General features: G+C 36.1%; 1 protein-coding gene across 2 annotated transcripts in view; it reads right to left on the bottom strand.

Annotated features, from left to right (window-relative positions):
* HOMER1 (homer scaffold protein 1) overlaps positions 1-25,067 on the bottom strand; it is an 88,424-nt gene that overhangs the window by 36,708 nt on the left and 26,649 nt on the right. The window contains exons 3-6 of one of the 2 annotated variants that reach the window (XM_041414684.1): positions 21,701-21,832; positions 17,151-17,243; positions 10,894-11,036; positions 7,412-9,064 (exon numbers count right to left, since the gene is read on the bottom strand). In XM_041414684.1, the coding sequence (XP_041270618.1) occupies positions 8,884-9,064; positions 10,894-11,036; positions 17,151-17,243; positions 21,701-21,832 (549 nt within the window). In that variant the 3' untranslated portion in view covers positions 7,412-8,883. Of the gene's footprint in view, positions 1-7,411; positions 9,065-10,893; positions 11,037-17,150; positions 17,244-21,700; positions 21,833-25,067 lie in introns of those variants that run through there. The other variant, XM_041414683.1, reaches the window with a different exon arrangement.

Here is a 25,067-nt window from a genome sequence, read left to right as displayed (position 1 = left end):
GCACAGATCTTTTGCCTTGGACTTGAAACTAAGCTTTTAACTTCATGTAAAAATTAAGAGCTTCCAGTCCTTGGTCCATTGGTCTTGCAGGGATGTAAAATGATCCCTCAAAGAATATACACATCTTACATGCATACATACATACACACACATACACAGAGATTTTATGAATTCCAGATAAATTCCAGAAACAATAATTTAGTTGAAAGCTATTTTTGTATAATTTATTCATTTAAACATGAAATATTCTTTATAAAAATACACTATGTTACACTCTTTTAATAGAGACAGTTTTCTAGTCTCTATTAAACTAGCAGTTTAGAACTGCTAGTCTCTTTTTTGTTGAACTTTAGCTTTTATATATGCATTCTTTCAAGAAGTGGGCAGAGGTATTCCATTTGATTGAATCCTGTCAATAAATATCTAAAACAAACAAGTTGCTTCATCAACATGATCTCTTTGCACCACACAGACAACTGTATGTTGGCTCTGAACTGGTGAAGTCAAAAGGCGCAACAAAGTTAGCTCCTAAGACACATGTGCCTGTGAATAAAAAATATTCCACGGACAGAAGTGTTCTTGCAACTCTATCCTATCCTCCCTGTTCTGTGTAACCACTGGAGGAGCCTGTATGAGCTCAAGGTAAAGCTGCAAATTCTGAAGATCTACTCTGGCATCAGAAAGGTAGCAAAGGAATAGGAGCTGCATTCTCCTGAATTCACACACTATTTCTGCCTCCTCTTAACCCAAGCAGAATTTGGTATAACAGCACTTCTACCTCACATTTTCCACAAGAATAAAATCGTAACTGAAGCCAGCTCTCATTGCTTTTGACTTTCATGCTAATCCTCTAGTATTGAGGTGTCTAATTGACTAAAATTAGCTCATTGGAAGTCCATATGGGCTTCATTAAGTCCATATGGGCTCCATCTAAGCACTTTATAAATGGCAAAGCCCATGGATGAAAGAATCCATGCTGTGAGTTTCAGGGGAATCCACAGCTAACATTTCACCATGACTCAAAGTGGAAATGTTTTATGACCAAAGATGCTTGGCATCTTATAACTCTGGTGCAGTGTACACTTTACACTCAGATGCAGTGTAAATTGCCCTATCATATATCTAATATATCCCCTATCATATATCATATATTTAATACTATTCTCATAAACAACATCACAAATAAAATGAAAGACTGGCTCTTAAGCTTAAATACTTGCAGAAGATGGTTCTAGCCGTCCCCTTTCTGTTTTCAGAAAGTATTTCTTGTCCAAGGAGAGAGGGCAGATAGGAAGGGAGTAATACAGCAAATTCTAAAAGGAATATAAAAATCCATAGACGAAATTGGCCACTTTATCTTTAACATGAGGTGTTAAAGGATGAAGTTCCATTTATTTATTTTCTGATTGGAAGTTTGAGAAAAATGTGTTCTACACTGTTTCAAAAATAGGAATCAATTAGTCTTTCTTTAACATTGTCATTATAGTTGTTTGTTCATCATCATGCCTACCAGATGGCAGTGAAACCATAACCACACAGTATACATAAAACTTCAGAAGAAGATCTCTATCTATATGTGCATCTTCTCGTAGGAGATGTACACATATCTCATGATCCACCACTACACCTCAAATAACACAGGAGGCAGAGTAACTTGTTGGTATTAGTAATAAAGATCTAAACTAATATATCCATCCAATGGAGCTTCACTTTTGCTAAAAAGTGTATTCAGCTACAGCTTTTTTCTTACCCCCTCCCTCTTTAGAAATACTTTCTTCAAGGATTATACTGGGTTTGGCCCCACTGCCCAAAAAGCGTATCATACATCCTCTCTCTTGGAATAAATCAGGCAGATAAGGAACAGCAACACAGGGAAATTTCAGAAGAACATGGGAGCAGGTGAAACAGACACAATATGTGGTGCAAAGGTAGAGGGGCCAAGTGACTTGGAAATGTAAAGACCCTGCAGTTGAAAAGAGTCTCTAACTGAAAGATTCAGGGTTGTTTTATTTGTTTTATCATAGAATCACAGAATGGTATGGTTTGGTTTGGAAGAGACCTTAATGATCAGCTCCAACCCATCTGCCATAGGGTTATCTTCCAATAGACCAGGTTGCTCAGACCCCCATCCAACCTGTCCTTGAACACTTTCAGGGATGGGGCATCCATGACTTCTCCAGACAGCCTGTTCCAATGCATCTCCACCCTCACTTTAACACATCTGGGTGAAGATATTCAAGTACTCGATCAACTGAACAGCTGGAGATGTTTCCTCATTAAAACATACTCTTCATAAATATACAAGAAAGTATGGCTGGGGGGGGGGGGGGGGGGGGGGGGGGGGGGGGGGGCAGGTTTATGTAGACTTGAAAGGAGTAAGCTTTAAAGCTGTATTTTGAAACTACATTGTTACTACGAGTTGGAGCATATTTTAATAGAAGAAACAGACACAAAACCAAGTTTTCTCCTGCTGAAGATTTTTTAAACATGTTTTGAGCTCGTGGACTTTGAACTCAAAACTCTAGCTACACTTGAATTTCCTTTACTAAGGCGTATGACAGAGGTATTCTTCCATGACTACAGATTGTAAGTTGCACAAGTGTATCTGATTTTACTAAAAAAATCAAAGTTAACATGAAGTGAACCTTGGGATGAGTAAAATATGCAAGAATTGAAAAATGATAGTGATGGAGATTGTGATGGAGATTGTTCTGCACAAACCTCCAATTCTCTTCAGTGTTTTTTTTTCTCTAAAACTGTATAACCTTTTCAATAAATTCTATGTGGATGAGAGTATGTACCCTGAAACCAAAGACCAGATTATTCTTGCATTTCACAGAAACACATCATAATGACAGAGTCAATTTAGAGATAGAAAACCATAAATTGACAACTCTGGAAATGCTTCTTTAGCATTTGCCTACCCATATAGATGGTTGCATAAGCGTTGTATTTTGTGTTGGCAAAGATAAGGGGATTTGAAACAAAGCAGCTACACACCAGCCACTAGGAGTCTTTATTTTCTAAAATACATTTCTGTCTGACTTGTGGGGCATAAGACAGGGCACTGAAGAGGTCTCTTTGGCAAGGCAAAGCAGTTGTGTGTGCAGACAGGTGCAAACTGTGTGATACTCTTACCTGCAGAACAGACTGCCGTAAGAAAGTCTGATTACAAATAGTCCAAATTTCAGGTTCTAAAGAAAGCCCCCAGCTTTCTTATCAAGAATTAATTCTAGGCTGAATTTACAGGCATGGGTGGTTCATGTTATGTTGGTCTTGAAATACTTATATGTAACTCCTTTCCTAGCTAATGATGAGGAAACTGTCATGTTTGAGTGATCAGACTTGGTGAAAAACATCCCCTCTCCTTTCTTTTTAAAAAGGGCTTCTCTTCTCAAGGTCAAGACTTTTGGAAAACCCACTGAGACCCAAGAGATCAATACCTATGTGGTTGTTTTGGCTTTTTCTTCCCTGGCAACTTCAGGTATTATTGGCTTTCTGGTTTTCTTCCTTTAATGGGAGGCTGAAAAATTCTAAGTATGCAGTGAAGCTTCCAATGCAAAGAAAGCATGACATTTGTAGTTTCAAAGTGCTAAGTCTTTCCACAGATGAGTTTCAAATGAAAAACAATTCTATAAAGTGACTATTTCCTCTCAAAGCTTTTTGTTTTCTTGTTTGTTTTCTTGGAGAATAGTTTGTTGAGACCTGCAACATTTCTTTGGTGTATCTGTTCTCTTTTACATTAACAACAATTTTCAGTCTTGAAAAGAAAATTTTAAAAGACATCCAAAATAGATCTCTAATATATTATGGCAGGACTTTGGTCTATCTCATGGTGTCTCAGGAAAGTTCAGTTTGCAGTTTGTAGAATCACAAAATCACAGAATGGTAAGAGTTGGAGGAACCTTAAAGATCATCTAATCACAACCCCCATGCCATGGGCAGGGATAACTCCCATTAGACCAGGTTGTTTAAGACCTTGTCCAACCTGGCTTTAAACACAGCCAAGGTTGGGACATCAACCTCCCTGGGCAACCTGAGCTCCACTACCTTACCAGATTCAAAGGAAATAATTTTTTACTAATATCTAACTTAATTTCATGTCTTTCAATTTGTACCCATTACACCTTGTCCTAGCACTACAGTTCCTCATGAAGAGCCCCTCTCTGACTTCCCTGCAGGCTCATTCAGATACTGGAAGGTTTTTATGAGGTCTCCACACAACCTTCTCTTCTCTAGGTTCAACAGCCACAACTTTCTCAGTCTGTCTTCATAAAAAAGGTGCTCCATCCCCTCAATTCTAATCCTTATACACCTAATCCCTTCTTACTGGTTGCAAGGTTTCCTATAATGACATGAAACAATATCAAAAACAGTGACAGAAGGAGGAGTAAAGAAGATGTGAGGTATCAACTGTCTACGTAAGATCTTCTAAAACTACCATTTTAATAATGGTTTTTGAAAAGATGATAGCATGCTTAAGCTTGCCAACTCAAAATTCATCAAATTTTAAATAATATATGTACAAATTATACCATGTACAAATCCCACAGACACGGCTTATAAATTTAAACAAGTATTCACTCTGGTATCAAAATGCACAATACAAAAAGCTTGTTATTCAAGTAAGTTAATTGGAAAATCTAGAATAAAGAAGTAGCTCCTTCACTATTGCCTAAAAAATGACAAAAACAGGTGACTTCATGCTTAAGAATAGACTCGTAAAATGAATTAATGCAGTTCAAAAATTGCATTTGTGAGAATATTAACAAAAGTAATAATTGTTAAATAATGGGCACAACACAAAAATCCAATCCAAGCCACTTGCCCTACTGGATCAGATTTAGTGTCAAGCATCACATATCCCAATTCACAAAGCTAATGTTTATAGTTGTTGAAGTACTAACAATCTTTAATGTCATCCATACTTTGAATAGGTTGAAACTAATGCATTTACTTCAAAAATAGAATTTCATTCCTTAAGCAAGTTAATTTTCTTTTGGTTTTAACTGTTTTTTGGTTTTCTTGGGGTTTTTTTTGTATGTGATTAAAGGGAGGGAAATCACATAGCAAAAGTATTATGGTTTTGGCTTGTTTTGTTGTCTTGATTTTTTTAAAATATAAATTGCATAAGGAATTAATATTCCTCTAAGAATGTACTTGACAGGTATGTTTCAAGAGTGCTTTGTTGTCCCTGAGGATGGTATTTATATCATCTAATTTCAGACACCCAGCTCCTATAATTTACATCATTCTCTCGGAGTTCTCACTAAATAAACCTCAGGAAGTAAGCAATTCACATACCCTAAATAAGAACATGCCTATGTGCACAAGGGAGATGGTGAAATTACTCTCTTAAGCGTTAGATTATTTTTAGTTTTTTGCTTTCACCCATTTCCCCAGCTATTAAAATTAGCTCTATTAGTTCCAGAGTTTCTTCATTTTGAAGAGTTAAACAACACATAGACATTCTTCCCCTCTACCTCTCCTTCCATTACTAGAGATATCTTATTAAAATGGTTTACAATGTATTTCAAAGATATCTTAAAGAATAATCAGAAATTGACAAAATCAGGGAAGTCAGACACAAAAATAATAATTACACAAACACAATGTGAGACCTTCCTTTCAAACTACTAATTTCCCAGCAGGAACTTTTATTTTGAAGGAGACCCTACATGAGCTAGATTCCAGCAGCTCGGGCAGAAGTGCAGGAGTTTGGGAAGCAGCAGGAACTGGGTCAGGAAAGGACGGGAGAGCACCAGGCTTATGCCAGTGAAGCACAAGAGGCTGGAAGAACAATACAGCTGGTGTTTACAACAACAGAAAATGTTGGTTGAGGGCAAGTCAGATCTAGGTGTAAGTTTCTCTGTTACCCAGTTCTTTGCTTACACTGACAGCTGGAACGTATCACCTCTGAGTTTCCTTTCTGAATGTGACATAAGAAATAATCTTGTTCAACAGAGCAATTGAATTCTGCAGAATTCCTCTAGTGTGCCCTAAAATGTCACAGTTCACTATAGTACTGTGCAATGCGAAGAATTGCTGCCTTTTATGTGATACAGAAACCTTTCAGAAATGCCTGATTTACCATTTGCTGTCCCAGAAAGCTTTCAAAACCCAAGTGGATAAAGTTTAGAGCAGCTTGATCTCATCTCATAGCTGTTCTTTGAGCAGGAACTTTGATTAGAGAGCTTGTGAGCATCCTCACAACAATAAATAATCCTCTGATCAGGTTAAATAACATTCAAACCCCAGTATTTTTAAAAAAGCAATCCACACCCCAGAACTACCTGATAAGAAAGCATAACTCTATAATAAACATCTAAATACTAGGATTGGAGTTTAAATTCATATTACAAAATACCCCAATAATTATTAACTCAGATATTTTCCTTAGAGCCAACTTTACAGTTCTGCCTGATTCACAAAGTACCTGTACTATAACATAACTACAATATTTAAACTTGTAGAAGTGAGTAGTTTCAATACACACAGTGAAAAAATCTACTGAAGAGATTTCTATATACAACTTTTAATGAAACTCAGAGAAAGAGCATGACCTAGCAGCAAGACTTTTTGGTGTTTCTTTGTTGTACAGCATTGGATTTACATGCAGCATTATTAAATGGTAACCTATCTACACAGTAACATATCTAAGATATAAGCATCATTCGAATTAAGTCCATTTTCACTAAGGCAATGAGTAAAAATTCCCCATTAAATACTTGAATACAAAAATATGAGTTTTAACGAACAAGCAACAAACACACACATGATATATTATCTGATCAAAACATTATGCAATAGAAATTCCAAGTTTATGTATTACAAAATAAAATGAGGTAACAGGTACAAGTCATGGTTGACAGGAAATTGAAGACTTTCAAATTTTGTCCCAGAAGAATCCTCTTATATTTCCTTTCTGAAAATGTGCTTTACCAGTTTCTTAAGGTGTCAAAAATGGAATAAAGCTTGTTATAAGCAAATGTATTCTCTTCAAGAGTGAAAGAGCAAATTCAACAGTTATCAAAAAGCAGCACTTGCAAAGTTCACCAAATACACTATTCAGCCTTAAAATGTAATTCAGATATTAAAACTGAATAGTTTTAATAAAAGTTTTAATCCTCATGATGCATAGTAGGCAATTGCTGGTTATGTGAAAACTTTAAAAGTCAGTCACATCTGTAGTAGACAAAATTTTTTAGCAACTCTTTTTCTCTCCAAACCCCACTTTATAATCAACAGCTTTCAGACAGAGAAAAAGACTAAAAAAACACAGCTTGAAGAATGTGGAAAATATTTTTAAATAGGAAATATATCTGAGGAAACTAAATTTTACTAAGAATAGAAATATGTATATAAAACAAAAATATGTCTATTTTTAGTCTTAATTTAAATGTTAGATTTGATTACCTGCATTCTGCTAGAAAAAAGTCTTCTTGGACTAGGTATTGTTCAGAAAAGGACTGATCAATAGACAAGGACAAGACTTTTAAAATTCTAATGCCATTCCTCAGGCTACATTTTACTTCATTTGTTCTGGCAACATTTACCCATAACAGCAGTGCTCAGTCTGTAGATTATAGAATGTGGGAGTTCACAGTAATGTTACTCCATTGTTCAACATTAACCATCATACATAGCTTAAAAAATGTAAGATATTTAATTACAAGAGTTTATTTTTGGTGCAAGACTTGTAACTGTTTAGTACACCTATCTCTCAAGCAGTTGATCTGAGTTACACTGCTTGTGAAGTGCATTAGGACTTTCCAGATGAGAATTAAATTGAAGCAACTAGACTTCAGCACTGTAATGCTCAAGGAGTATAAATGGAATTTTAGACATATTCTGGACAATGTTAATTTCAAGTCTTACAATTATTTACTGAGGTAATAAAACATTTGTGTTCTAGTAAAACTCTGGTGACTTGAGTTATGTTGATTTTTGGGGTGAGAAAATAGCTCTAAATACAAAAGTAGTCTACACTTACGCAGCCGAAATAAAAGATCTCAGCTACCTACGCTAAGACCTGAAGGGCAGAAGAAAACATATGTGGCCAGAAAAGACATGTTGTAACAAAATCCAACTGAACATTTTTCAGGTGTGCAGATTGAAAATGACAAGTAGTAGCATATAAACTAAAGCACGACCTTCACACCTGCAATTGCTGACCTTTTACACTTCTGTCAGACTTCCAATTCATATACGGACATGAAACCCCTTACTTGAATCACTGTTTTGACAGTGGCCCCCTTCAAACCTTTACTCCTCCCTCTCCTCTGCCACAGAGACATCTGTCTCTGCTGTGCCTGACAATCTTCTTGGCAGTCACAGTTCTCAAGTGGCCAGCCTCTGCTGCCACACAGAGCTGCTCACCTCATCTTAGCTGCCCATGAAGCCACAACACCTGCCCCATGACTGCATGGGCTTCTTCTGTGCCACCCCACACCTGCTTCCGTGTGCTCCAACACGCACTGAGGACCACACCTTATCATTCTTCACACAAATGTGAATATCTAGTGTTAATGCCAGAGCATAATGGAACTTTCCCATTTATTGAATAAATGGACTTGCTATGGTAGTGTTATTTCAGTGCAGTGTAAACCAGCCTGGGTGACTCTCACACGCCCTACACCTAAACTCACTGCAGGGAATTCCACAATGCCTTTTCTTCTGAAAAGCACCTAGAGATTGATCAGCAGTTTCTGGACTAAAGGCAAATCAGTGAGAATAAATGGCACAAATAAGAAAACACTCAAATGCCCTTGCAGCACTACCTTCCTCACCCAGCAGTGCTGATTAAACTTTACCTTTTTTGAAATGTAGAATGCAGAAGGGAAAGGCCTAGGATCAGCAGAAGTTCCCAGGAAAGGGCTCAGTTCAGCAACTCTTCTCCATCACACATGGAGTGCCACATACACACCACATCATCAGAAAGGCAGGCAACAAGGGAAACAGTTCTTTCCTGCACTCATGACACATTAGTAGCCCGGGGAGTCTCCAATAACTGGGATGTAAGGTTTTAATTTTTTTTCCTTGTAAGTCAGGGCAAGCAGACTGCCTGTGGAGAGCACCCTTTTAGACAGCACAAGCAGCTGGGTATGTCTACCTAGTTGCCAATTTATTATTACAAAAACCGTCTACAAAAACATGCCCATTTAACCAGGATTAACACAATCCTGGTGGCTTCACTTTCCATCTCCTTTGTGCATATGTTTCATACATATTTATTTATTTATAATAAATAATATTTTTATAACAAAATTCTTACCTATTCCAAAAATTTAATTTATTTCAAAGAGGTATATAAACTTGGGTTTTCTTCAGTAATAGCTCACTAACAAACTTGAAGCTAACATTAGCAAGACAAAACACTGGTCTTTGGAGAATGAACAAGAAGTAAATCTCAAAATGCAGTTATTGTTGGAAGATTAATTCTAGCTACTGATATCTAACAGGACAAAAACCTAAAACTAGGCACTCACACTGCATACATTAAGTAGATAGAAAAATGCAATGCACGTAAAAGTTTTGTAAACTCTACTCTATATCATTAAAAATGACAACAGGGTTTCAAAAGTGTCTTCAGTAATGCTCAATGGAGAGCAAATTTAGTTACTACACTGGCATACCAGAAAACATATTTACATATGCAGAACCAGAAGGGACATCTTCAAACTATCTTTTTTTAAAAAGAACAAACCACACTATTCATGTGCGGGCTTTATCACAACTCCTTTTCACAAAAATATTGATAGAAAATGTTGATACTTGAACAGTTTAAACAAACTTGTTACAGAGCACTGATAGATCTGCAACATTTGTAATACTCCTTCACCATGCACATAACATTCTCACAATGTACCATTTCTTCTGAAACATATAATACATGCACTGGTGACAGTATAAAAATAAACAGAATCACTCTGTTAAAAAAAATAGTGTAAGAGGGTTTTTCTCATTTGAAAAATGCATTTTTTTCCAGATGCTTAACAGTATTATTCTCTTACAAAAACTGAGATTTTCTGCACAATTTTGGTTTCACTTGTGCTCACTTTGAATTGCATTACATATTTGAAGTATTAATATTCCCCATACTTCGATCAAGAGCTCTTAAACTCTACTCAGGCTGAATTACACAATGCTTAAAAAATAAATCTAGTATTTCTAGATGTGTTCTAACTTTATTAAATGTTTCACTTACTCTCCATGGTCCCAATAAATTACGTGTTTTATTGAAAGCAACTCTTTACAATTACTTCTAATAGGCAAGATATATCCATTGTAACTCATCACTTGTATAATTAAATAAAAAGTCCTACCTTTCTCAAAGAACAAAGCACAGCATTCCTAGTGCACAAAACAAGAATTCAGTCTGAAGCAGAGCTGCACTTCTCTTGTATTTTGAAGAAAAGTTGAAAAATTTTACAGCTGTCAGAGAACTGTGCAATTAAAGCCTGCTTTAAACTTCATAATCCAAAAATGCTGTAAGAGTCCCTTTTCTTCCAAGAACTTGTCAATGAAAGGTTGACATTGAGTCCCATCAGCCATTTAAAAATGTGTACAAAAATAATTTAATTGGAATATTCTATGAAGCAGGTAATTTTACTAAGAGCTCAGACATTGAAATATTGATTCCTGTTAAAGGGACACCTACACTAACCAGTGTTCAAGAGCTGATTAAACTATAATGTTCCCCCAAATTTTATTCCAAGAGATTTTCTCTTTTTTTTTTTTTAATTAGAAAAAATACTACAAATCCAAAAGTGAGTCCATTTTTGGGGTGAGAGATGGGTTTGCTTTGTTTCCCGACACAACATGGGAGAAGGTCCCTTTAACAAGGAAGGAGATAGGTATCACTTAATCAGGATGTGGGAATGGAATCTGTACCTATGGGTAAATGGCAATGCGTTCTGTGTTGGTTCAGCCCTTGGTTCTGAGTTCTGCGTCACTTCTGGCATCGCCCGCTCGTCATCTGTCCCATTAATGCTCTCCGGAGTTAAAGGAGACTGAATATCCCCTCCAGCCGATTCCTTAAGTGAAAAAAACAACATATTGAAATTACAAACTGACCTGCCCAGAAAGATTATGTACATAAAAGCTCTATCATTCATTCTTAAACAATACACAAATTTTATTTAGTATTAATATGGTGTTCAGATCTCCAGCACCCCTCATGGTCCCGTTTCATCATGTGTATGTAATACAGAATTATATTACCAAAAGATTCACATTATCTTACACAAAACACAAGTGGCCTATGAATTCTTTGCAAGATCCAACCTTCCACCTATTACAGACCTCTCTCTTACCTGGAATTACATTCCACCCTCACTCTGATACACAGTGGGTGACTCTTGACACTAGAAATTCTTGTCTCATACTTTACATTCTAATGCAGCGAAACAAACAATTCTGGTATTTGTTTCAAAATCTAGCTTTTGTGCTGTTTATTAACCAAAGTGAACAGTGGGAGGGCGATTTGCAGTGTGTTCCCAGTTTCACCTATGAGCCCTCTGTAAAGAACACGTGTTCAGCAAAGTACAGGCAAAAATTTTCATAGGCATGTTAGCCTGGCCTAGCTCTTGCTGGTCATGCTATTATCTGGGAAGGAGAATACTCCAGCTACAGCCAGGTGTACACATAGCTGTGGTTATGCAATGGAACACCTCAATAACTTAATGTTTGCCTCCTAGCAGAAGGCACTGCTGTGGTTTTCATTGTCTTTCATCACACCAGGATGTATGTTTGTGTGTACATTTAAGTATGAAAGAGAGTTGATAATATAAAGAGACAAAAACTTTTCTATACAAATGGCATGGTTTTGTCTTCTACTACTACTATTATAGTTATTATTATCATCATCCAATAGGATAGACAGTTTCCATTGACAATAAAAGAAAGACTTCTGGATCTAAATGTTTTTCTTCTATTTTTTTTCTTCTTCTCAAACTACATTATGTACTATAAAAATTTACATACCACAGTCTAAAATACCTGCATAGCTTGTATCTTTAAGATAAAATTCCTGCAACACTACTACTAGATACATAAAATCAGAGTCTACTTATAAAAATGTTTTAAATGTGAGTGCGAAAAAATTATTTCAATAGAAGGAAAAAAATTACAATTTCCATCTAGGCTTATTTTTTCATTAAAGTACTTCCATAGACTCCTAATATAAATGAAATTCAAGTAACAAAAATTAAGGCAGAAAAACATCCCAGTCTATGTAATAGCTAAAGGTTCATGGCCTGCAAATTAATGAACAAAAGAAATATCTGTTTTTAATGTGTTTCTCCTCCACAAAAAGTACAGGTTAATCAGTTCTTTCACACATTCACAACTACCACTGCCTGATAAGTAATTTATTTGCAGACAACTCTAATGGAGCTGACTATGAACAAAGCACCAAATATAACAGAAAAAGCCACTTACATTGAAAAGATTTTTCACAAATGTTTACAAATAGTATGTTCCCATTTTATACTAATTAGAGGACTAAAAGTGTTTTGTGAGATGTGCATCTGTAATTAAGTTTTTATTGCATACCATTATAACTTCACATCCACTCCAGATTTACAAAATTGGGCATGACATTGTGATATTTAGTATTTAAGCAAACATAATAGTGGGGTATTTATCAAAAGCCATCTTATATTTCAACATCTTAAAACAAACCCCACATGCACTTAGAGAAGAGTCCTTAAAGTAAAACAAGTAGACATTACAGCACAGATCAAACCTCCTTTTAGTGATAACAATAAGGACAGAAAAAATAGAAGTTAGTGGTTCTAATAATTAACAAAAAACATCAAATCCATCATGTTTAGATACTGAGTATTATACTGTTGCCTCAATAAGGATTCCATACACCTTCTTGGCACAGCTGTTCTTCATAGTGCTTCCCTGTGCTGGCTGGCAGTGGCATAAGTCTGCCCACTACTGCCACCCAGACATGTATGAAACATTTTTTGCAGTATTTGTTGCAAAAAATTCATATAACATCCCAGACCTTTTTCACAAGCTCTAAGTAAAATTTCTACTTCTACAGAGAAAAAGACACAAAATTATAAACCAGGATAATTTTACCAAAACCAACCATTTTTTTTCACTAAAAATCATGTGATTGTAAAATTTTTCAGGCAATAGTTACTCCTAATAGTTTGCATAGGAAAGGCTCAGAATCACAGACAAGACTATTTTAAATAATTTACCCACCCCACGATTTTAGAAACTTAAAAAGGTCCTAATCTGAAATGACCAGGGTAAAAAAAACCTATCACAGCACAGTCATCCTTAGAAGAAAAGAACTGAGGTTCAGATGCCAACTGATTGGGGTGAAACCTCTCAAGACTGATGGGGTGCAACTGCAAACTATACAAACTGCTCTATTTGGTTCTGCACTTAAACCTAATTAAGGCTGCTTTAAATTAAAAGAAAGGGGTGCAGGTAGGTAGACACAATTGTCAGGCTATTGCTTCATGCAGCTCAGTGAACTCCAGAGCTACATGTAAGGGTATGGGAAAACCAGTAAATGAGAAATGAGTGGCTTGCCACTGAGAGATCCATGAGTTTTATGAAAAAAGCAAGATGATTTCCTGTATTACAAGATGGATCTGGGAAATAGGAGGTGGCAAAGCAGGGGACCCAGTATTTCAGTTTTATGTAAACAATAGTAAGAGGACTACAAGTTTTTATTACCTAAGGCTCAGTTAAATGGACACCAGATGGTGTAGCTATGTGCATAGGTGGTCTTAGAAGTCCCAAAATAGACAACTTCTTTCTAGACCAAAGCGTCCAGACATACCAGATATAGATAAATTGTGTACTATTATATGAATCTGTCTTCATACAGATGGCTTTAAAGTACAGGTTCTCTGACACAGAAACAATATGCTACTCTTCATCTCGAGGAAGCCCAGGGTACTCAGTGGGACTTACATATAAAAAAGCAGCATCTCTTTTCTAATTTGGTGGTCCAGGCCACTGTCTTTCTCTGAACAAGTATAGTTCTCTTTATAGTTAAGGTAAATGGTGATTTATCTATTATCTGATATTCTGGAAAATTAAAGTAAAGCCTGCTGGTAGGCAGGCAGAGAACAAGGAGCATTAAAGAAACAGGGAGAATGAAGAGTTTAAAATTAGCAGCAGCATTGCTTAGGGGACAAGGCACTCCTGCTATAAAGTAACTGCAAATTAGACTACCTATGGTTTTCTTTCTACCATGTGTTTCCCAAACACTAAAAAAAATATCCAAAGAACATATTCCATCACATGAAACAAAATATCAAAAAAAAAACCCCACGGAACTTCTATTTCCTAGCCATTGAGGCCCTTTATAGGAGCAACACTTTGCTAAAACACGTAACACCTGACAGAATCAACCTAATTTTAGTGGATTAAAGGCAAAATTGCTCTGAAATTTTAACATGGCTAGAGTCTGCTAAATATTTGAACTACAAATGCATGCCAAATTTCTGAGATATTTTTGCTGTTATGCCTTGATTTCTATTTCTCTGCAGCTTCCCAAGTTTTTGCATGGCATTCAGAATTGAAACTCACATGTAGCAGACGTATTTTCAGGCTTGCATCAAACAATAGTGAACAGCAAATGTCTTGTGCAGTGTTTTGTTACATTAGTTGTAGAGATATTTTATAAAGATTCAATGTGTAAGGGCATACTGAGGAAGAAAAGTGTACTTTTACTGTTTTAGAATTCTGTAGTAGAGAGGGAAAGAAATATACCATATCCAGTACTTTAAGTGATAAATAATAAGGACATTTTTTAAAGTTGTACCAAGAGAAATAAAACATTTTATTTAAGTTTTTAATTTGATGTTTATATTTTCCAATTTTGATATGCAGTATTTTCCTACTTGTTACTAATTTAACACAGAAAGATATCTGCATGTCCAAGACTGCAGAGGGACTGATCCTTTTTGATAACGGAGTTATCATTACAGAGCTCATAAACCTCCTGATGTCCTTCCTGTCAATGCTGCCAAAGCTCCACTGAAAAAGCCATGTTCCAGCAAGGCGTTTACTGACCATTAAAAATATCTCCCTCTTTCACTCTCCCCCTCTGCAATGGATCACTATGCAAAAGGGAAAGAAGAGCTATAAGATGATTCAGAAGGACAACAATTGAATTGTTTGCCTTGCAGCCACCTTTTAGCAGATGATGAAAATGAGAGCAGGTGCTCTTTCAAATGTCTCTGTGGTCCTAACTTCCCTCCCTAGTACCAAGCACCCATCCTCCTCCCAGTCATAAATCCAACTGAATGAGCCCAGTACCACAGAACTGCTGGAGTTTGTCATGATGCCATTGCTTCTTAATCTGTTCTGAACTCTGAAGTTCTTGATTTGATTCCCTTCTCTCTAGGGAACTAGTATGTGAAAACTACTATGCTCATGTGTCAGCACTTGCACTAACTGTATTACCAAGCTACACTAGCTTATCAACACAGTGAAAAGCCAAGAGAAGAAAAGTAAGGCCTGAATAGGAAATTATTCTTAAGTGTGCCATAATGAAATTGCAGCCCACAATAGGCATTATAGAATCACTCAGAGTAACATTTCTGTAACTGCCTACAGCATAAAATGTTAGGTTTCAACTGTAAAAAGAACTCTGTACAGGAAAATGAACAACATTAATAGCTCACACCGTTTAAGAGAAAGCTTTAACCATGATTAGCTGCAAGACAAAAGCATCTGATCTCTGAGTGAATAGCTCAAATTTACGTCCAAACCATGTAATAAGTCACTCTACGTGACAGTGTCAGATTTAAATTCTGGTCCAAAATATAAATCAATGTGTCAAAAGAGAAGCATAATAATTTCTTTGCCTATAACATCAAGTAACTAGAAGTTTGGGGGGGAACTTCACTCTTTCTAAAGTCAACTATGTATTATTGATAAGCGTATAATATTGAAATACATAATTTCATTGTCTCTGTGAAATTTGTCAAAAATTTAGAGACAGTAAAGTAAACTTATAGAACTCCCTGCCTTTTTTTTTTTTTTTTTTTTTCATTTCAGTGGAGTAAGCAGTTTCCCATTAACAGCAAGAGCTAGCCTAGCATTTGGGCAAAGTGCTTACAGGGAAAACAACATGATGCTCGTTCATTGTGTATGTTCTGATTTCCACTGACTCTTGGTAGGACACCAGATGTAGATTTCTGTTAGCAATAAAACTATTTGTGCAGCACGCTGCAAACTGCCTGCCATCCTTACTCCATCAAAGAGCAGGAGACTGATACAGTAAAAAGCACTGAAGATACACTGATTCACTGAAGATACACTGATTCAATGAAAAGACTCCCCAGAAAAAATGTTCAGTCTACTCAACTCAGGAATCCCTGCTGTAGTTTTAAAGCTGTTGCATTCTTCAAGAGAAGGAATTGCATTTGTCTTCACTACTGCTTAAAACAAAGCAAATAGCTAACTGAGTCAAAAATCTTAGGCAGGGGGAATACAAGAGAGATGGGGCATAAAAGCCTCAAGGAGTTTCTTTTTTCAAAGCAAATTCTAAGTATTCATAATTAATTTTAGCCATAACTAATGAAAATGTGAATATAGTAACTGACTCTCTGATTGTGCCTAGATTAGAGATAGCTTTTATAAGCTCTTACTGTACATCACAACTAACTGTAATATAACTCCAGAACCAGGCTGTGAAGCTATCATCTTCCTTCAATGCATCTCACAAGAGAAAACTACACAGTGGGGAATAAGTAAAAATGGTTTGCTGTTTCAACCTTTATTTTTGGTGCAATGATTGTTCTATAAAAGTTATTTACAGTGCACCACCAGAAGTTTTGTGGATATAACAGGAAATAGTACAAAAAGTGTTTAGTATAGTCCACTTACATAAACATGTTTATTAATTTTCTTGGGAAAGCTGAAATAAAGGAAAAGGAATAAAAAACCCACACAATTTTATTTTACAACAAGTCCCTTTGACTTGCTTGCAGTATATGTTAAACGTATTTTTAAGACTTCTTGACACTCTTGCTGACCAATGAGAGGATTCACAGTAATTGAGAAATTGCCCCTTAATTTTTAATACATATGTATGTAAGGAACAATAACAGTAAGTAGCACAGACAAGAAGTATGATGCTTGAATCAGGCAATAAGACTCACTTGAGAGGGTGTACTTGTTAGCTCCATTTTTTCATGGGATTTTTCCTTTGCTATTCGCGCAGCTTCTTTGAACTCCTGAAATTTTTCAGCAAACTGAAGGTACATACGTTTAAAGAACAAAAAAAAGAAAAGAGAGAAAGTGTAGGCGTGAAATAATACATTGCATGCAGAACAGAATGCTGTACTTTGCATTTCACAATGTCAAATTCTGTCAGTAATTTAAAAAATTTTTCTCCTTATTAGATACTCATTTAAATGAGTTACACAGTGACATACCTTTCAGGCACTTAATACATATCTTAATACACACTCTTTATATGTCAGGAAAATGGCAATGCAATGAAACATGATCTGTTGCTTGTAGTTTTAAGAAACTCACCTCAGAGATGGCTAATAATAGGGACAAACTGCTTTGCATAGCTGCTTTCAGATTCAGGTTTTACCCTTCTCAAAAAAACAAATAATCTGCTTCTGAAGCCTGATGTGGTCACCATGAGCTACGAAAGCTTTCAATGTAATTTGTTCTTTCATGACTGAAGCAATACTGACTTCTTCCCAAATGTTAACTGCATTTCTAATTTCAATAGCTAATTAGAAAAGAAACAGTGGAAATACTGTGTTCATCTCTAGAACGTTCATTGACATCAATCAAGTTAAAGAACAAATACATTGAACTAGAACTGCCTATGCTGAACACTAAATCATGAAATTGCACATGGGACTGCCATATGAGGCTTTATTTCTATGCTACATGCACCTCTTGCAGAAAATAGTTAAAGCAGCAATTTAGAAATATATACCCCCTTAAACCTGAAAGATTAAATTAATTTCTTAAGAATAGGGCCTGGTTTCTCTGGCTAGAAAAAAAATTGGCACCACAGTTCTCATCTTGCTGCTACCCTAATTTCTAGAGTGGCCACAAATTTGTTTTTTGTGTCCTACTGCTTTTATACAGACCATTACCTTAATATGATCAGCTTAAGAGTAAAATGATTCTGCAAAAATATCAGAGGCTTTTCCAGCAGCTTCTAAATCTCTCTGGCAGCAGCATATGAAAATTGTTTTGCACTCAATATATATACAAGGTACAAAGGCTACCTTTTGTGTGGCACAACCTCACCAATTATTTTCAATCAGAACTTCACTTACTACACAAGACCTAAAAAAACCTTACTGTCTTTAAACCTTTTCCTGGTAGGCTACTAGTATCTGAGGACTTTTATTTCTCTCCACTTGTATTTCATTTGTTATGTTATTTGAAAGCTTATTTTTCCTGAAAGTTTAGTCCAGCATCAAAAAAAGTCTCAGAAAAGATTATGAAATTGGCAACAGATGATGAAACAGGTCACCAGATAATACTTTTTTAAGACTTGTGCCTAAACCTCAAAATCTTATGGGTAAACTATTGTTTAAATCAGTCTTAAGACCAGAGAATTATTAAATGGCAAATATGATTCTGAGGTTTGGAATAAATGGCTGAAGACAAAGGCAGTAAATATGACAGCCACAGAAACGTTTTTTAAAAAAAATCATAGATCAACAAACAGCATTCTAAAAAGCCAAAAAGCCCAATTTGGTTGAGATTTCCACAAATTTTCTAGAATTCTTTGAGACAGTCAGGTGATGAATAATAGCTATCTCTTGATAAAATTCCTCAATAACAAAGATGAGTCTCATGGCATGAAAGGAGAAGTTTTCTGGAAGATCACATTTTTAAGGAAAAGATGAAAAATTGCATGAAGACTACATAAGGCTGCTGCCAGTATCCATGGTGGCACTTTCCATCTGGCATATTCTTTAAGCTTTATGGAATAAATCAGGTCAGCTAACTCAAGAGGGTAAGACAGCGTACCCTAAAAGGAGTACTTCTGACACATCAGGATACTATCAAAAGCATAGACATTTTCTGAATGAGAAAGTAGTTTCAATTTTTTGTGAAAGTGAGAGGACATTCTGTTTCTCTTACTGCAGCAGCAAGAGGGACTCTGCTAACAAATCATGGTCCTGTGAATATTCTTCAAAACAGGTATCTTTCAAGTATCACCGACATCTGATGGAGCAGAATTGAGATGAATTTGTGGTCTAACATTGAGAAAAGGCCTAGTGAACAGAAATAAATGTTTTAATTAATTTTCCTCTCTACTGTTTGTATGTGAGGTTGATTAAAGTGCCATTACTTTTCCATCAGACAGTCTCACTCCACTAATTTCTATTCAGAATAATTGTACAGAAAAGAGGTTGGCATTGTTGCACTCTACCCCAGCAATCAGTTCAGAAGGACAGGGGCACGTAAAACAAAACAAATAGTACAAAAGTCAAACTACTATAAGGCATGCAGACAATAATATGAGAATAACAGTTTATCTGCTGGGATTATTTGCATCATTAAACTATGGAAATTGGTCACAGACTAGACCAACTTGTTTTGCAGTTGTAGGCTGCCTTTTGCTCTCTGGAACTTAAAACACAATCTTAGAGTGTATCAGAGTGCTCTGGTAAACCTGGGTATGATACACAGGAATGAGGGTAAGTAATCTGAGGGAGAGACAACACAAGAAAGAGAATATAGACATGATTTCTCTAAAGTTACAGGGCAGATCTAATTCAGCTCTTCTGATTCCCAACCAAACATACCTACCAGCCCCAGTGGCTGAGCAGCTTCTAATCTAAAGTTTTCTTTCCCCATCAATATTTTTATAATTTTTAAATAACACAAAAAGTTAAATCTTTAGGAATTTTAGTAGTAACAACTGGCAATTGCAACTCACAGGAATATCAGTTTAATAATTAAGATATAATACAAAAGGAACAGTATGCTGACAAGGGCTCATAGATTCACCAAAATCTTCAGACAAGGTCTGTGACTTTGTGTTTTTCTTAATATATTTGCTTATTGTCCATAAAACAGCAACCTGAGTAAAAAAAAATCTGCTCAGAAAAAAAGAAATTAAGAAAAAATGTCTACTGTAGCCTTTCAGATTAAATTTTAACACCAATATAGAGCTTTATGTCAAAGGAATATTTAAAAGTCTTAGACATTTGTTTGATGGCAGTGAAAAGAATAGAATTGAAAGAACTGTAATTAGGAAGGTTACGGAGGGCAAAAGAAGAGTTGAGGATGAAGATTAAAAAAACCCAACATATTTTCACTGGCAAGGATAACTTAGAGCTTGAAGTCAGGCAAACAGAGTGTGTATGACTACAGCAGGATGCTTTGCCTTCAAAGAATCATTTGTGAATAATAAAAACAAGCTAGTCTACATGACTAGTAAACTAGATTAGCATTTGTGCTAAAGCCATTGGAATATTAAGAGAAGTTATTACCATGTTGGTAAGCAAGCGCTTCTATGACATACACACCAAATTTACTGACAAGGTCTCCAAGTTCGCTGAAGCAATGATAGGTGCACAAATGCACGTGCAATACCAGAATCACTCAAAATGTCCTGTGGTTGTGTTGCTTTGTGGAAAGGAAAGCCAAGAGATTATGAAAGGAAGAAATCTTACAAGTTGGATGCTTGCCCAAATAAAGTAGCTATACTGGGTCTCATTTTAATGGTTTTCTGGCAGGCCGTGCGTATCCTTGGACAGTGACAAATACTTTCTCAAAAGGACTGCTATGATTGCTCTTCCTTCAAACAGCTAGCCACCATCATTCCTTCCTGAACATGTATTTCTCTTATTGCACTTAGGTGTCCAAATCTTTTCTTTATTTCAAATATGAAAATTTTCTGCTTAATATAAAGACAAGCTCTTAAACTGCACTGAAATTTCTCATCTGAAGATAAACCATGCTTGTACAGGTTCTTGGACTCATCTACCAGGGCAGTAGCAAAAACAACAAGTAATGTAGAAAGGATGCTCAGAGGACCTATGCCATCAGTTTGAGAAGCAGGGATTTCTTCTTTCCTTGGAATAAGGTCTATTTCCTTCTTACAGAAGTAGACTAGAAAAGAAACTCATGTTTCTTTTTTCATGTTTCACATACTGCTTCAGCAAACATTTCAACTTTTGCATTCTAGCAGAAGATGGATTTTTCTTTTACACTGAATATATTTCCCACTAGCTTTACTTTAACACTGCAGACTTTGAAGTAACAGTAATTTGATGTACTGCATAGTAGAAAAGTGAAAGTGAATGTAGCCTAAAAGACAAAAATGCATCTAAAGACTACAAACATCTTTTTTCTAGAAGATCTAAATACACAAGAAACACCAAATTGTTTACTTCTTTAAATTCTATCATGGAAAAACTGTAATGGAAGAACAACTTTTAAAAAAGAAAAACCTAACAAATCAGTAATTAGAAAGCATTAGCAACATAATGTGTAAGAGGCTTCAACCTCCCTCCTTTTCTTCATCAGTTAGAAGAAAATGTGCAGATATCACACTTACTCTCATGCTTTCACATTATAAGGACTAATACAGAACAATTTTTTGTAAATTATTTTTAAATAACAGTTGTGAGTACTGTGTCAAGACATAGTGAGCGGGAATAAAATACACTTAAGTAGCTTCACTAGCTGAAGAGTCGCCACTGGTCATACTTACTTTTGAAAGGTGATGTTCAGATGAAAATCCCAAGCCATAGACTGTATTCGCCCTGCTGTCTGCCCACTGGCCAAACTTCTGGGATGTTTTAGTAAATGTCATGTTGGGGGTGATGGTGCTGTTTATTATTGCCTGAAAAAGGTAATAACTGTAAAAAATGGGCTTCATGGTTTTTATTTTTTTCTAAAGACAACTCATAATTGAAAATGCCAATGTTGTAAGCAATTATCTGAATACACTGAATGAAACACACGCTGGGAACTAGGAAACAGTTTTCCAATTCAATGCCAGCTAGAATTGCAAAGGCATATTTTTGCATACATTGTAAGGAGGAAATAGCTGGGGATGGGAGTAGGCTTCAATTCGCAATTGCAAGCAGTCCTTTAAAGTTTCTACATATAAAGCCTATCAAAGTTATTTTTTGTCTCACACTTGTATTTCTTTTTCCCTTAAGGCAGTGCCTCCCAAGTTGCCTGTCAATTCCACCGCTGCTCTTCCCCCACCCCTGTTGCAGATGAGATTCTCACTGAAAAACACTTAGTTATACAAAGGAACACATTTTCTTTTTAAATCTCAGTTCTACAAGAGTCTGTTTTCTTTACACACATACAAGCAAAGCTAATGGCAGGGTCATACACCAACTACAGAAGTGGAGATGCTCTTGTTTTAATTTTTCTTCTCTAGTTCTTGTTCTTGCATCTACAGGGTGCAAAAAATTATCATCCTCCACCATTTTGAGTTCTGATAATACAAACACAAAATGAAATTACTAGGTGATATGCTGGTTCTACTAAAAGCAACTGAAGTTTCACTGTGGATTTCAACAGTATTTCCATGACATTAAAGAGTACATATGTGCAGTGCAAACTGTAGAGACGTGAAGAACGTAACACTGTTTTCTCAGGATGGTGACTGATAAACTTTAACATCACAGAGACTAAGTACTGCCCTCCTAAGACCAAGATCCTCTAAAGTCAAAATCAGCCTATACTACTTGAGTGATATGGACTTCTGGATGGCTATTGAAATAAGTAGTTATTTAAAGGAGTTTACTGTGCACCCTTTGTTTTTGCTGAGAGATTTGGGTACCATTGGAGCACAGCTATCATCAAATTAAATTTTTCTATGAATTCTACAAGCAAGAATTGAAGGCAAGCCTGACAAAATTACAGCTGAGGAGCCAGCCAAGCTCACAAACAGCACCCATGTTCATATGGTGATTCTCAGATGAAGTAGTGGAGAGGAGTATTGCAAGAAAGTTCAAAAGAATACATTGCATTGCAACATGTAGAAAGACAAGCAAAGATACTGCAGCACAGATAAATTTAACAAAACTCTTTCCTGGTGACTTTGGCAGCTTCACTATACTCACATTAATGAAGTTGAGCAAATCTGAACATAGCCAATTCTTTCTGATAGTCTTTGTCTCTAAATACAAATTTTGCCTACCACTGTGAACAACTCCTTGAAAATTGTGGAATGCCTGAAAGCTTACATTTGAGCCAAGAAGCCTCATCAGATCAAAGGCAGGATTTGCTGCGTGACCAGAAAATGGAGAACTATCTCCAGGGAAAGACATCCCTCAGATTTTCATATAGAAGCTGCTTAGTGAAGTCACTGGCACATGAAACACTATTCTCCTTTTTTTAGGCACAAGGTTCAAAGCTCACATAAAGCCATCAGACTCGTACTTGCACAATCACCTCCAACTGACCACCTAGAAAACTGCTGTCTATAGCACACAGGACAAAAGAGAGAATGTGAGACAGGACTTCTCAGAAAAGAGGTGGGTGCTCTGTAACTCTTTTTTACTTGTATGCTTCTTGTCTTCTTTTGCACTCTTAGTGGTTGGAAGCCCACATTTGAAATAACAAGGTGGAAGCCCAGAACAGAGCTGTGCAAGCTCATTTAATGCTCAATCTCACTTCCTGTGGAAACTGTCAACAGTAACATGCTTGAAATTAAATATCCTGCGGACTGTGTAGGACAGATTCTTCCTCCCAAATCAAGCTCTAGCTATGTTGTCTAGTCTGCTTAAGCCCAGGTCCATCCATTTCTTGATTAATTGAAACTTGCATCACATATTTTAGAGAGTGAGTATTATGTCATGGACATAACTTAGTCAATTCAGAAGAGGACTCCAATGCCAGAGAGCTAAGACCCCCATGCAAAACACAGGTTTAAAGCCTCCACAGCTGCCATTTCCTGCAGTGACAGCAGCATAGCTGGCTGCAGCTTAACCCAGTCAAAACAGAGAAAGGCTTCTGCTGACCACATGACAGGCTCCACCACAGAGAACCTGAACAGGGTGCCTGGTCCAGAAGGGCATAGCTTTTTTGACAACAGTCTGCATTTAGGCTGGCTTACATTGACTGTCAAATTGCTTTCTTCCAAGAGAAAAAGGCAGAAAGAAAGCTTTAAAAATAATTGTGTTGAGAGAGTGTTGGCTGTGATTCTTTCCTTTATTTTCCAAGACGGAAAAGTAAAGTAGACTTCAGTAGACAGTGTTAGCTCAAAGACTGGGAAGACTACATTCAGATCCCAGTGATTAAAAAAAAAAAAAAAAAAAAAAGCCCTTTCACTGAATCTACCCATTTTAAAAGGAAATCAGGGTTTTCCATCTTCTCTAAATTAAAAGCCTTGGTATGCTAAGTCTCTCACATCCAAAACTATGCTTTTAAAAGTGTAATACTAGAGCATCCTACAAATACAGTCCAGTGTGAGCTGCCTCTGGAAAAACTAGATACCAAGCCTTCGTATATTTAGCTTAAAAAACCATTTTTTAAATCAAAATTTATAATTAAGCTTGTCTTGTCCATTCAAATGGGTACTGCTTTAACTGCTCTCCTCTAATCCAGATTTCACTGCATAGTTATCAGTATAACAAGTGTCAAATATTTCATCAACTTTTAAGAATGTTGTTTCCATTAATGAACAAGAAGATCTTAAAAACAGAACAGAGTCAATCTGACAGGAAGACATTTAGCTTTTGAAGAAAACTGATTTAGTTATCTTCAGGCTTTTTGAAATTATAAAATAGCTTTCATGTTTCCCTTTCATATTACTTTAGCGATGAGAAAATAGGGCATGTGTCTGAACTGTTCATTTTACGAGCTGCAAACCTGACAGCTGCAAGATATATAGTTGTGGTCAAATATGATTTTATCTTGTGCTTAAACTAATGGCAATAATAATTTAAGACACAGAACTTTCTAATTTCTTCAAAGGAAAATCACTGAACACTTGTGTGTACAGGTCTTACTTAAAACATTTATTGAGCATTTTAAAAATTGTCACTTTAAACTGAGACAGTGATTAAAATAACAAGATCATCTGCAGTAACACCAATGGAAGACTTGACTGAGTA

Source organism: Onychostruthus taczanowskii, unplaced genomic scaffold (genome assembly GCF_017590055.1).
Source record: "Onychostruthus taczanowskii isolate IOZ18803 unplaced genomic scaffold, ASM1759005v1 scaffold46, whole genome shotgun sequence".
In the NCBI taxonomy this organism is placed as follows: Eukaryota; Metazoa; Chordata; class Aves; order Passeriformes; family Passeridae; genus Onychostruthus; species Onychostruthus taczanowskii.
The sequence above is the reverse complement of the archived record's forward strand: the minus strand, read 5'-3'. Positions and strand labels throughout refer to the sequence as shown.